Below are 15,244 nucleotides of genomic sequence, written 5' to 3' on the forward strand. Positions count from 1 at the left end.
GATGATGATGATGATGATGATGATGATGATGATGATGATGATGATGATGATGATGATGAACCTCTGTCATGGCTCGCACCCACTAAGGGGGATAGGCGAAGAATCGGGCGGCAGTGGGTATGCTAAAGAAAATTCGTATTTCAAAACAAGAAACGCAAAGTAAAAGACAAAAAAGGCAGGTGTTGCAATAATGCATCATCATTCTCATCATCGTCATCGTCGTCGTCGAGACCAATGATCGACAAAAAGCTGTTCGCAGAGATCCTTCAAATGACCGTCTCGCGCGTCCTGCCTTGTACAGGGTCGTCCACTCTTAGTACGAACATAGCGCAGCGTGGCCGCGTAGGGTGCCTCGATGTCAGCGCCGCCTCCCGCGGAGAAGCGTGGTATCGTTAGGGAACATGTAGGCCATAGAGGTAAAAAATACTAGGAGGGAGCGTCACGTGATTTCGCTAGCCTCGGCAAGCCAACCTCCTCTGAAGCCTCCCCTCCCTTTCTCGGGGGCCCCGTGCGCGGTGCCTTTTGGGTAGGAATAGGCCCACAAGGTTGCGGGAGCATTCGTGATTGTTTGATATGTGGTAATTTTTAGTGGCGCCTGTCGTCACAGACTGTCGTCACAGACTGTCGTCACAGTGGCGCCCATGTCACGCAGCTGTAGGGGATCGGAATGCTTCGGCGCTTCAACATCATTAGGGCTTCTGTCGACACGCGACCCTTAGCGAAGTTTCTGACAGCTGCTTGATAGTCGGAAAAGACGACAGCTGCGTCCATACACGCTGTAGTCGCTCGGGCGATCGCCACCTCTTCTGCAGTCTCATGGTTTTGTGCCCGGACTGTGACAGACGCTAGCTCTCTGCCCTGGGAATGTACTATAGCTAACATATGGGGCAGAAACTTGGAGGTTAACAAAGAAGCTCGAGAACAAGTTAAGGACCGCACAAAGAGCGATGGAACGAAAAATCTTAGGACTAACGTTAAGAGACAGGAAGAGAGCGGTGTGGATCAGAGAACAAGCGGGGATAGACGATATTCTAGTTGACATTAAGCGGAAGAAATGGAGCTGGGCAGGCCATGTAATGCGTAGGATGGATAGCCGGTGGACCATTAGGGTTACAGAATGGATACCAAGAGAAGGGAAGCGCAGTCGAGGTCGGCAGAAAACCAGATGGGATGATGAAGTTAGGAAATTTGCAGGCGCAAGTTGGAATACGCTAGCGCAAGACAGGGGTAATTGGAGATCGCAGGGAGAGGCCTTCGTCCTGCAGTGGACATAAAATATAGACTGATGATGATGATGATATTTAAAGAACACGGGGAGTGCGGGAGATCAAAATTCAACATGATGAGCAACACGAGAACAAGGTAAGAGCAGGAGCCAGCGTTTCGACAAGTGGACGTTAAAAAAAATCCTCTGTATGCTTGTAGCGTCTGCGCGCCGTGACCGCTTTGCGGGAAAGCGCACTTCACTCATTGTGGCGTGTTGGGTAGTTCCCGCGTACAACTGAGCGCTTGCTCTTTTCAGTGCCACGATCCCAGTGAAATGCATGTGTTCTTGCAACCATCGCAGGGCTGGTTAGGTTTGGTTTAATGAAAGACGCTGTAGAGAAGGGCTCCGGATAATTTCGACCACCCAGGGTTATTTAACGTGCACTGGCATTACGCAGCACACGGGTGTCCGTGTATTCCGCTTCCACGGAAATTGGGCCCCAGTGGCTGGGTTTCGGTCCCGCGACGTTGGTCTCGATGTCTGTTAGTTTTTCTCATATATATAAATATCGCGCATCATCGAGACGGTTCAAGCAGTCGCCCAGCAAGCGGTTCCACGCACCCAACACGATCGTCCTACTCTCCGCCCGAGTCCTGGACTAGTCCCGCTCTAGTCTGCTGCATCATAATACACATATCGTCCGTAGAGCTGCCTACCTGGCCAGTTATTGGGAGACAGCGGCCCTACCCTTTGTTTCCACCTGCTACGTATCCTTCTTTCTGGTCCGACCCGTACTTCCCCGCAATGGACCTAAGCGAGTAATGAAGCTGTGGTCATCAGTTCCATGCCCCACCATTGTGGAACAGCTTCTCCGTTCTCGAGGTCCACAACTTCTGCATTCTTCTCTTTACCATCCCCAAACGCATGGCCTAGCCAAATGTCATGACGAGAAAAATTACCAATATGTTCCTTATGTTCTCAATGTGGAATCAAATCCCAAGGACTGTGACAGTGTCACAGCCGTACGACGCATGACCACTAACACCGTACGACGCATGACCACTATTTTAAATCAATTCTTCTCTACACGCAACCCTCTAGCTATACCTTGGACACTACGCTCCAATTTTCTGCTGTCCCCTCTTGGAGAAGCCTGTCGCCTCACCCGCCTTCGCGTTCTCGATTCCCAAGATCGCTGTTAAGCGCACTATAGCGGTTCATGCAAGCATGGGCATGGCACTCTCTTATGTGCTGGCGATGTTGATACGGGGTTTCAAATGATTTCCAAGCTGTCTGTCTCCTCTGTCCAAGGGAAAGATTATCGGATTAATTGTGAACGCTCAAGCCAGCAGACGTTTTACTCAGCGTATTTTTTTTTTTTTTTTGCTGATGCAACGTCCCGCTATGCGCATTTCAGTTAAACATTAAATGATGGGGTTTTACGTGCCAAAACCACGATCCAATTATGAGGCGCGCCGTAGTGGGGGACTCCGGAAATTTGGACTATCTGGGGTTCTTTAACGGGCACCTAAATCTAAGTACACGGGTGTTTTCACATTTCGCCCCCATCGAAATGCGGCCGCCGTGGCCGGGATTCGATCCCGCCACCTCGTGCTTAGCAGCCCAACACCATAGCCACTAAGCAACCACGGCGGGTGAGCATTTCAGTTACGAATTGTGTTTTTTTTTTTTTCGTTCCTTGTTTTCACACTAACTCGGTAATAAAATGGCTGCATCCTAACAGGGCTTCACCACTTCTCGACGAACGTTCGGGAAGACAGCGATGTCGCGTGTTCCAGAGGAGCAAAGAAGGCAAATTGTAGATCAAGTATCTGTAGGCAGATATCTGAAATGACAAATCGGGCCGCTTTCAACAGTGAACCGAATCGTTGAAGCCTACCGAGAAGAGCGGCGAAATAATTATGCTCCACATAAAGCCCGCCCAAAAGCGACCATTGAAGACGAGAACATGCCTATTGTTGCGGCAGCTGTGGACCATCCAACGGCAAGTGTTTACGAAATTAAGAACAGTGCAGAGCTGGAAAAGTATGTGAGACACAACCGTGAAGCGTCGCCTGTACGAAGCAGGCCTCAAATCCAGAGCAGCGGCTCAGAAGCCAATTGCGAGTGAGGCCAACAGGCAAAAGCGCCTCGAATTTGCTCGGCAGCATCAGCAATGGACCGAGGACCACTGGGCGAAGGTCGTCTTTATGAACGAATCTTCATTTACCACACGGCGGGACCACCGGCAGCAATTCTGTCAGCCCCAAAACTGCCGTTAAGCCTAACTTACAGAAGCTCTCGTATCCTATAAAGTGTCAACTTGCCATTTCGCACGCTACTTTTGGCTGTCCAATTGCATATTCAAATTTCTGTAAAAAAATATAGGCATTCCATTAGCCGCATTGCACTTTGACACTGCACTTTGCGCTTACTTCAGTACATATCGCATGCAGTGCCGGTTAATAAAGCGTGCAGATCACTGAAGCCATCGTGAAGCACTACAGTGCCTGTCACGAAATTAGTGCATGTTAAATATTTGTAACGTACCACAGTAGCCACACTCAGGGGACATTGTCCTCGCGGTGAATAAACCGTTTGCGCTAAGAGCAGAATAATAATAATAATAATAATAATAATAATAATAATAATAATAATAATAATAATAATAATAATAATAATAATAATAATAATAATAATAATAAAGTGAGTTTCAACGTCCCAAAGCTGCACTTGGGGCAAGAGAGACGTGATAGAATGGGAGGAGGGAGGAATAAACTTTTATTGCGGAACCAGCACTTTAAGATGGCCGGGCCTAAGCCTCCCATGAGGGGACGTCGAGGGCTTGCCTCGCCGCCGCCTCACGGGCGTGCTGGGTCGCCCAGGTTTGGTCGTCGAGGGCGGAGCTGCGCAGAGCCTCACGCAACCTCGACGAGAGGGTCGTGGTGTTAATGTGTGTGTACTGTGCTGGGACTCCCACAGCATTGCGGAAGCGTAGCCGGGTGAGTGCCACAGCTCCGGCAGTTGGGGGTATTGTAAACTTCAGGGAATATAAGGTGGAGGCGGGCGGGTGAAGGGTACGTATTTGTTTGTAGCAGACGCAGGGTGGTAGCCTGCGCCCGGCTGAACTTGGGGTGAGGTGGGGGGAAGGTTCGGCGACTAAGGTAAAATGCCTTAACGAGATCGTTATAAGTAGTCAAGTTGTCCCTGGTGTCCAACTCGTCTCCAGTGCCTCCGGCGCGGTTGACTAGTCCTCGCGCAATGGAGTGGGTGACCTCGTTGAGGTTGGGGAGGTGTGGGTGGACAGTGCCCGCGTGGGCCGGGATCCATGTCAGGGAGATCATGAATTCTTTAGGGTGTGGTGCCTGGCGGAGGATACGAAGAGCTTGAGGAGAAATACGGCCTTTGCTGAAGTTTATTCTATCTACGCTTGGCTTTACTTACCATCAGCAACAGGGCCCCAAACAATCGATCGCGACTGACATCCGTAGCTGGATCCACACAGACCTTATTCCTAGAAATATGCACCCTGAATATAACAGGGCCCGGCGCCAAGCTCGGGCCGGAGCAATCATAAAAGCCCTTGCTCATGTACCTGGAGTTACATTTGTTGATGCAGCCCAATATTCCCATGGCACACGATTTGTGGCCGTCGCCACACGCGATGGAGTCCTACACCACGTCTCCAGCGTCACTACCCCAACTGCCGAAACGGCTGAAGAAGTGGCCATCGCCCTGGCCACTCTAGATCCCACCTGTCACACCATCGTGTGTGACTCTCGCTGATAGAATGGGATGGAATTATAATTTATGTTGTGCTTATCAGGCTAAACATTTTAAACGGAGCATTGCGCAGACTAATATGATCAGCCGGGCGTTCCGCCACTACAACCGTTTGAGTTTAGCCTTGTTTAGACCATAAATCCCGTAGAATATTTGGCTCTTTTGAGAAAGTGTAGCAGTTAGGGAGCCGATTTACGAGCAGTGTGGAGTACGTAGAAACGATGTTCTGCCAAAATGAGGGATTACGTAATAATCTCTGAAACACATGAACTGAGAAAACAGAAGCCCCGTTTGCCATATTTTTCATAACAGCGTTACGTGAAAATTAGCTTAGTAGGACGTTCTTGCTGGCTAGTTGATTCGTACTTGAAGGAAGGTTAAAACTTCCCGGTAGAACGAGGACGAGTGGAAGGAGAACACACAATACACCACGAACGCTCGTGGTTTATTGTGTGTTCCTTCTGTTTGTCGTCGTTTTTTCGCGCAGTTTTAACCTTCCTTCAAATTAGTTTTAACCCGATCATGTCCATCAGAGAAAAGATAAAACCTTTCAATACTTGTTCCTTGTAGCCAATGGTTTCATTCGCATTTTATACCGACGACAACAAAATATTTAGATTTTTTTGTAGGTATATGCCGGATTTATAGCACTGAGTCGATCTGCAGTGATTGCTTGGGGCGTCGTGACAGCCGAAGGCCTGGGACCCCTCGTGAGAATCGAGAACCACTTTAATGCGGATTCGTACTGGGCCCTTCTGGACGATGTGCTGCTCCCATACCTTGTTGGGGGATTATTTCGCGAATATGACTTCATCCTGCAGCATGCCAGCTCGCCCATACAAAAGTCGAAAAAAGTTGCTGCGTTGCTAGAGAGCCGTGACGTGGCCGTCCTCGAATGGCCTCCACAGTCGCCTGACCTCAATGTAATAAGAAATGTCTGGGGCAACATGAACATTGCTCTGGCCCACCGACAGCTCCGTGCACTCTCAGAGGACGCGCTATTGGCTATTTTCCAGGAGGATTGGGAGCGGCTTATAGACCAAACACCAACATTTGTCGGTGCCTATACAGCTCCCTGCAGAGCAGAATGCAGGCTGCAGGTTGTGATAGGTGCTGTAGTCGAAACCACCTGCTACTGAGCTTAGGGTACTTCCGGCAGCGCACCTCACACGCGAAAAAGACCTCGCACCAGTAAAGCCTAGTGGCCACAGCAGCAATAAATGTTTTGTTGTCTGTTGGCAGCTGTCCGTGTGGTTCGTTACGTTTGTTGCTCATACTTTGCCCTACATTCCACCTATCTCAAGAATGAGCTGTGGTGGCGGAAAACGTTCAGCGGAGACCAGGAGATTGACTGACCCATTATAAGGCGTTTCAGCGCTACGATTAAGTTCATGTGGCTGGAGGAATGATCTTCCGGCTAAATACATCGTCATTCAGCCTGCTTAATAAAGCAAGCAATGTCTCGCATATAAACAAACACTTGCATTGTGGATTCAACATCACGGCGGCCGCATTTCGATGGGGGCGAAATGCGAAAACACCCGTGTACTTAGATTTAGGTGCACGTTAAAGAACCCCAGGTGGTCCAAATTTCCAGAGTCCCCCACTACGGCGTGCCTCATAATGAGATCGTGGTTTTGGCACGTAAAACCCCATAATTTAATTTTTTCGTGGATTCAGCACATTTTGATTTTTTTCATAATTACGACGTGATGTCGATTTCCATGAGTCAGTTGATCACATTCGAAGTCTCATCGAGCGATCCGCGAGCGCCTTCGAGCTAGACTCAACAGGTGAACACTCCGACAAAGAAGAAAAGAAAGAAAAGCGAGCCAGACGACATTTCCGGGTATATGGTATTGTCAGCTGCTGTAAAACATCCCATATGCTTTAGAGAGTTCACACAGAAAATAAAGCTTTGCTCCGTGACCCTCTATGCATCCACAGTGCCATCAAGTCGCCGCCGTGGTGGCTCAGTGGTTAGGGCGCATGGCTATACTGAGCCGGGATACCCAAGTTCGATCCCGGTAGTAGGTGCAGCGTTTCAATAGAGGCGAAATGCAAGAACGCCCGCTTGCTGCCTGATATTAGTGCGCGTTAAAGAGCCCCGTGTGGTCGAAACTATCCGGAGAACTCCTCTACAGCACCTTCATAGCCAGAGTCGCTTTGCGGCGTTAAACCTCACAAACCAAACCAAACCAGTCCTGAGATATTTTCAACAAAACATACATTTAACTGGGATCGTGGTACTGAAAAGAGGAAGCGCTCAGCTGTCGCACGCGGAAACTACACAACACGCCGCAGTGAAGTGCGCTTTCCCGCAACGCGATTGTGGCGCGCTCAGGCGCTACAAGCATGCCGAGCGTTATGTGTGCTTCACAGCGATGCAAGCTTGGTACGCTCCCGCACTTTAGCAGACGACACGAAGCACCGCCTCCAACCCGCCGTGCTCCTGCGCCGCTTCGCTTCGATGCGCGGCCGCGCTGCGCCGTGTTTGTACTATGAGTGGACGACCCTGTAGATAGCGGACCTAGAACCTCGGGAGTGTTTGCAACATGGCAGGCACCTATCCCTCTCCTATTTTCGAAGCTATCATGACTCTGCAATTTTTTAGGGGCGAAGCACCTTAGGGCCGAGCCTTGTCCCTCGTCGTCCGTTGTCCGTCCGTAGCTCTGGTTTGCATGGAGACCGCTAGGGGCGCTGCGGTGCACGTCGGCTTAAAGTCCCTATATAAGAAAAGTACCGCCATCTTTTGACAAATGCCGCTTCGCTCTCTCCTGTGTTATCCTGTATCTCCGATTGGACGATGATAGCGCGTGCTTTTCACTTCTTTATATTTTCTTTTTTTACGCCTCAGAGCCATGTTGAAAGTCCTCTGCGCAGCCGCAGTCGCCGGCGGCGGCGGCGGCGCGCGCCCGGCCTGAAAGCTTCAACGTGGACTTTCTAGGTGCGCCACCGTCGACTTGGCTTTCGCAAGCAAAAAGTAAAGAAAAAGCAAGCGCTTTAGGAGAGGAGGCGGCGGAGGAAAGAGCAGATGGCGGTACTTTTCTTATATAGTGATTTTACGTCGGCTTCACTCTCACGAGTGAAGCCGACGGGAGCGGACTTCTCGAGTAGGTGGATAGCAAAATGACGATGTTGTCAGCGAATTCCGGTTCCCGGGTTAGCGCTTCTGTTGCTTCATTCAGCCTTGTCAGCAGTTTCTACAGTGCGATTTCCCGCTGTTCGCAAAGAAAACACGCTTCAGCAACGTGATTATGGTTGGCTGCTCGGCATTAGGGTGCGCGAACTCTTCCGTGAAAGGAAAAAAATGTTTCGTTTTCCATGAAATGAAGTGCACAAACTTAAATTGGCAGTTGCCGTCAAACGAGCGACCGTGAACGGCGAGCAGTGGGTACCGAACGTAGGAGCCAGAATATGTGAAGATCATTTCGTCGAAGGCAAGTGTTTTGGCGAATAACTTCGTCTACTAACTTTCTTGTACAAATGCCTCCTTTTTAACAATCAGTTAAATGCACACAGGTGCACCCAGCAAGGATCCTCAGCACGTTCATTATGTGCCGTCTTCATCCCGGCACAACAAAAAGGCAACTGAGGCTGCACGAAAGAGGGAGGAGAGGTAACCTCAAAATAATTCGTGCACTGAAATAGTTATTGTTGCTTGAGTGAATGTTAGAGAAAGAAATATCTTGGGGAATCATTCCGCGTCGGCCCTTAATTGCTCATCGCCACCTGATAAGTGCCACTGTACGTTCATTTGTTTTTTGTTCACTGATGGTTCAGTCTTGGAAGTGGCAGCCATGCCTCTGATGCTTGTGCACAGCTGACTCAGCAAGGGACGCTGCAAGGCAGTAAAGTTACATGAGTTTATCCTTAACGCTTGAATTTGAGCAGCCAACGGCTAAACAGCCCACCATGGTTTTGCTAGGCGCCTGCAACTGGGTAATCTTCGTGTGTAACAAAGCCGGACTGCAAGCGCACGTAGGAGCGAGAATATGTGAAGATCATTTCGTCACAGGCAAGTATTTTGGCGAATAACTTTGTCTACTAACTTTCTCTACTAACCCACTTTTTAACAATCAGTTAAATACACACAGGTGCACCCAGCAAGCATCCTTAGCACATTGATTACGTGCTGTCTTCATTCCGACAAAACGAAAAGGCAACTGAGGCTGCATGAAAGAGGGAGGAGAGGTAACCTCAAAATCATTCGTGCACTTTTCAGATACTTAAATCAGTGCTCTCTCTCTGCAGTTATACACGACCTGCGTCTCTTGAGAAAAAAACGGGAGACTGCGAAGGCAGAGCAGACGACGACAAGGCGCGCGCTAGGCACCGCTGCAGACAAAACAGCGGACGAAGCGACCGACTGCACCGTTTGTTATGGGAAGCGTCAGAAACAGCCACTTATTAGGTTGACTTACCACGTATTAAAAAATGTCACAGTTTCGCCCTAAGGGCGAAGCAATGAATGCGATAGCAACACAGCAATGTCATACGAAGTAAGGTGAGCGGCTTTGGTAGCAATATGAATTGTAGTAAACATGAGCTGATTAAGTAAGCAGGTGTGCTGCGGCGTAAGTAGACCGACATGAAGAGAGACTCGATGACCACGAGAAGGCGCGTGTGAAACGGTGGTGTTGATAAGAAGCGCTTCCCGTGGGCAGCGCGTGCGAAGGGACACACCTGTAGCGCTGCACTGCCGATCCGGGCAGCATTGCATGTGTAGCGTGCGTTGGAAAATGTGGCCCGACTATTACTAACTGAATGAACAAGCGTGGTGTGTGCGCGCACAAGCAAACATAAATAGATCACACTGAATGACCGCAGACAACGACTGTCAAAACGCTGGCAGCAAGCGCATATACGTCGCAGCGGGCGAAGGTACGTGCGGTCTATCGCTTCAACGGAAACTGAGCGGCGAATGCACAGCGCATAGAAAAGGTCAGAGCCGTGTGGAGATAAGAGACAGTGCGGCCGGCGAGCGACGAGCGCGGTTGTTGGCAGAGTAGAAGTGCGCCCCCGCTCCCTCCGGCGCTGCCGTCCCGCTTCCTTGCTTGCGCGTGGGAGATTGAGTGGGAAGTTCCCCTTGCGCCCGGTTGCAAGATAGGTCTTTGGTGCCGGAGCGCAGCGTCGCCCCGCCTCCCTCCCTCCCATATCCCCACGTGCGACGGTCGCGTTTGCTTTCCGCCGTGCGTTCACTCTCCGTGATAGCGCGCGTCCCCGCACGCTACCGCTCGGGCATACGGCGCGCGGCGATGATGTTATCTATACGGAACCTCACGGCGACGGCGACGCCGACGGCAGAAATCCAGTTTAAGTGTCCATATAATTGCTATCGCAATAAAACTACTTCTTAAGTTAACGAACGTTTATTTGCGCTAGATAAACGTTTTGACGCGACACAAACACGTTAGGGCATGGTATACCTGCCACCTAAATATACACGAGTCTAAGGGAGCCAACATAAGTACTAAGGAGCGATAGCTCACATCTACCTTTTGGAACTGTCCAGCGGTGCTTGCATCGTGGTTTTTCACCAAAGTGCCGCAGTATATAGAAAAACAAAGCGCATGAAGCATGGGCATGAAGTTACGGCTGCATAGACGGCGTCATGGTCTCGAACCGGAAGTCGTAGCAGAATACGCCGTACCCCACAATCCCTTGCGACAACCGAGATTTTGCTATCCACCTGTTGAGGTGCCGTCTCAACGCAGCAGGAGCAGCGTGCCAAAGAGATAAGTTTTCTTATTTTATATTTCACTATTGGTTTTTTTTAGGAGTGTTAGCTTAGCCAAGCAACCTATATAAAATATTTTCATGCTTTTCAGTTTCCTGGTATTTTCACTTAGATAAAAGTAGGTAACGAATAATTAATTGTTTTTTGTTGTTGTTGTCACATCTACTCCTTGTTAGTACAAAATGATGGTTGGTACTAGGGGAAACCCACGCGTGCGTTGTTCTGAGTGCGAGCGTTTTTACGCGTTGGAAGAAACGCGGTTGAAGTCAGCATGCGAAGCGAGCGGTGCAGATTTTATCTGTAGGATGTGTGTGCTAGGGTCGCGGCAGGACCGTCTAGAGCAGGAGAAGGATAAGCTAGCACAGCGGGTTGGAAAGCTAGAAAAGGAACTTAAAAGCGAGCAGAAGCAGAGGAAAGAGGTAGAAGAAAAGCTAGCTAACGCAGAAATTCAGCTGAAGGCCACCATTCCACAAAGCAATGGCGAACGCATCGAGGCGAGCACCGCGAATGCAGCTGGCTCCGATGCGAGTGCAGAGACAGCCGAACCCGCCACGCCGGGAAGCAGTGGCGGAAACGTCAGTGATGGTCACGAAAGGGACACCACAGACGCGGCCGCGGGAGAAAACAAAGCCAAGGGCAAGGATAAGGAAGGCGGGGAGGGCAGTGTGACCTCGGAGGCAGCTTTCGGTGGTGAGGGGGAAGAAAAACGTCGAGTTGCCTTTGTTGGGGATTCCAACATGCGTAAAGTAGAACCGGCAATAACAGAGAGGGTAGGTGCAGGCGAAGGAGTCCAGGTTAGCACGCTTCCGGGAAAGCCGATTAGAGAGGTGATAGCGAAGGCCAAGGAACGCATGTGGGACACAATGGAGGAGAGACACGTAGTGGTGATAATGGGCGGAGTGATTGACGTACTGCACGGACGAGGGTCAGGGATCACAAAGCAAATAGCCAAAGGGGTCACCGACCTGCAGAATGTTTCAAAGGAAGTACAAATCGCGGTGTGCACGATGCCAGAGGTTGAAAGGCAAGGTTATTAAATTTAAAGGGCAGTTCTTGCAGTAAACAGGGAAATTTGAATTCTAGCTAAAGCAATGAATTTTACGGACATTGACATCATCCGAGAAGCGCACGGAGCAGGCCGCGAAGGCGCTTTTGTGCGTGCCGGGATACATTTTAGTGAAAGTGTAGCAACATCGGTCAGACGTCGATTCGCGGTGCGAGCTGTAGCTTTTTTAGGCGGGCCCCAGGCAATCAGGAAGCAGGATTGAGTATTGAACGTAGCGAAACACCAGTAAAGGGCAGAATTAGACGATCAGGAGTCAGGAAAAGGCGCAGAAAGGATAAGAAAAGAGAAGGTAAAATTTGCTACATTAACATGCAGGGTGGCCGCAAGCAGGAAAAATGGCAGGAAATTCAAACGCAGCTGAATGATGAAGCGATTAGCGTGTACGTCTTGACCGAAACGCATCTACGAGATTTGGAGCAGCCGCCTGTTATTGACAATTTTGTATGGGAAGGATGCGACAGAATGACTGGGTCAAGGAAAGGCGGAAGCGTACTAATTAGGCGAGGTCTGCAGTGGCGAAGGGTAAACGAGACATGTAAAGAGCATTATGGATTAGCGGAACATGGCAAGGTAAAAAGACGCGGCTTGGAGTAGCTTACCTATGGACAGGTAGTGATAGCAGAGAAAAAAATAAGGAATGGGTTGATTGCATTAGAAGCGATATTAAGGAGTTCAGTAAATCGGGCCAGGTGATATTAGTGGGAGATATGAAGGCACACATGGACGATTTAGACGGATATACTGATTACAACGGCTCTCTAGTGCTGGATCTGTGCGATGAACAGAACCTTATAGTAGTTAACAGGGACAATAAGTGTCACGGACAGGTAACGTGGGAATGCGGGAACAGGCAGTCATGTATCGACTACGCCTTAGTCTCAGAAATGGTCTACGAACAACTAGACCGAATGTTAATAGACAAAAATAGAAAAAATTGCCTGGGAAGCGATCATAAACGTTTAGAATTAAAGTTTTGGACGAGATGCCAACGCGGAACATGAACCAATAGCCTCAGAGTTTTTCAAAATTAATGACGAGCAAATAATAGAGATCGCAAACAACACAGAGAAGAATATCGAGGCTTTTCCTACAGCAGTCTGGGAATATAACGAACTGGTGGACGTTATGCCGCATGAAATAAGGCAGACACGGCAATACAATTGTTGGATTGGAAAGAGGAAACCACGGAAGTGGTGGAACAAGGAAATAAAACAAGCTATACAACAGCGTGAAGAGGCATCTAGGGCTCATCGAGAAGCCAAAAAGTTGGGATTACAAGAAGAAGAGGTGCTCCTTAGATGGAATACATACCGAGAAAAGAAAATGGTGGCGAGTGAGCTCGCGCAAAAGAAAATTAAACGTGCAAGTGAACGTTGGGTGCATAACATTCACAAAAGAGACACAGGCGCCCCAAGAACATTCTGGACCCATATAAAAGCACTCGGAGCTCCAACTAGAAACTCGCAAACATCTATAAGGGATGAAGACGGTAACATCTACGAAGGAGACGATGCGCTGCGGTACATCACAGACGTTATTAGGGATAACTTCGGCACGAGAAAAAACGTACTTCAGACAACAGATCCAGCAACAGCAGAGAGGCCTGAGAGATCAAAATTTAGCATAGAAAGCTTTTATTGGAAAAAGGCAGCAGAAAATGTCCCTAACAACACGGCAGCAGGACCCGATGAAATCCTAATACAGCTAATCAAAAACCTCGATCGAAAAGGCAAGGCACTGCTGACTAATGCCATAGAGGAAGTGATTAGAACAAAGAAAATTCTCGTTGGATGACGTGAAAGCAAAATGAATCTCATCTACAAAGGCAAAGGAGGTAAGGATAAGACGAGCTCGTACTGGCCAGTTACAGTAACGTCGGTGATATATACAATGGCAATGCAAGCCATAAAATTAGAACTGTCGAAGTGGGTGGAGAAAAACGATGTATTGGGGGAATTACAGAATGGGTTCAGGCCAGGCAGACGCTTAGAGGATAATATGTTTGTACTAACTCAGTGCATAGAGATTTCAGTAGCTCAGAAAAGACCTTTATCGATAGCATGTCTAGATATTAAAGGAGCTTATGACAACGTAGACAGGAAATTGTTATATGATATTCTTCAGCACGAAGGCATAGATGACGATTTCGTGGAGCTACTGAGGGAGATATATAGAGACAACCGAGTACAAGTTGTATGGGAAGGTCGAAAATGTAATGAAATGGTGGGAATTCACCAAGTATTGAAGCAAGGATGCCTCCTGTCACCATTGTTGTTCACGCTTTACGTTAAGGGTATAGAAAGACGACTGGAAAACAGCGAATTAGGTTTTCATTTATCCTACATGCGTAATGGACAAATGGTGCAACAGAAGGTGCCTGGACTGATGTACGCAAACGACATTGTGCTACTAGCGGACAATAAAAAAGATTTACAAATACTTGCTATTATCTGTGGGAATGCAGCAACAAATCTATTACGTTAAGGGTATAGAAAGACGACTGGAAAACAGCGAATTAGGTTTTCATTTATCCTACATGCGTAATGGACAAATGGTGCAACAGAAGGTGCCTGGACTGATGTACGCAAACGACATTGTGCTACTAGCGGACAATAAAAAAGATTTACAAATACTTGCTATTATCTGTGGGAATGCAGCAACAAATCTAGACCTTAATTTTAGCACAGAGAAATCAGTAATTTTGATCTTTAATGAAGAGACGAGTAACTTCGTGGTGTCAATTCAACAGCAAGTAATACCCATAGTGAAGCAATATAAGTACCTCGGCGTACACATAAACGAAGGAAAGAATTACTCAAGCAACCACCAAGATAATCTGAAAATAAAGGGGAAGTAGAATGCAGCAATAATGAAACACAGAGCACTGTGGGGCCACAATAAGTATGAGGTGGTGCGTGGAATCTGGAAAGGAGTAATTGTGCCAGCGCTAACATTCGCAAATGCCATTATATGCTTAAAATTGGATATATTGTCGGGTTTGGCAGTTAACCAAAGATCAGTAGGCCGGTTGGCTTTGGGAGCCCATGGTAATACCACAAATGAGTCAGTGCAGGGTGACATGGGTTGGGCCTCTTTTGAAGTCAGAGAAGCACAGAGCAAAATTAGTTTTGAAGAAAGGCTCAGGAACATGGATGAAAATAAATTGGTGGCTAAAGTGCACAAGTATATCTACATGAAAAGCGTGGACACAGAATGGAGGAAGAGGTCAAGGAAGTTGGCAACCAAGTACAGGATATTCGAAACTGTAAATAGACAACCAGGAGTCATCAGAAAGAAAGTGAGAGAAATAGATGCCGTGAATTGGATGCAAAGAATGGAAACGAAAAGGACAATGGAGATTTACAAGAATGAGAAGAAAGAAATGAAAAGGGAAAATCTGTACGGTAACACAAAGGGCAGTGCCTTGCTATTTGAGGCTCGAGCCGGT

General features: G+C 48.3%; 1 protein-coding gene across 1 annotated transcript in view; it reads right to left on the minus strand.

Moving 5' to 3' along the window:
• Window positions 1-6,053: 6,053 nt before the first annotated feature.
• Window positions 6,054-15,244, minus strand: part of LOC119456717 (endothelin-converting enzyme 2) — a 16,051-nt gene continuing 6,860 nt past the window's right edge. The window contains exon 3 of the mRNA XM_037718540.2: window positions 6,054-6,065. Within this exon, the coding sequence (XP_037574468.1) occupies window positions 6,054-6,065 (12 nt within the window). The remainder of the gene's footprint in view (window positions 6,066-15,244) is intronic.

The sequence above is a fragment of the Dermacentor silvarum genome, chromosome 6 (genome assembly GCF_013339745.2).
Source record: "Dermacentor silvarum isolate Dsil-2018 chromosome 6, BIME_Dsil_1.4, whole genome shotgun sequence".
NCBI lineage: Eukaryota > Metazoa > Arthropoda > Arachnida > Ixodida > Ixodidae > Dermacentor > Dermacentor silvarum.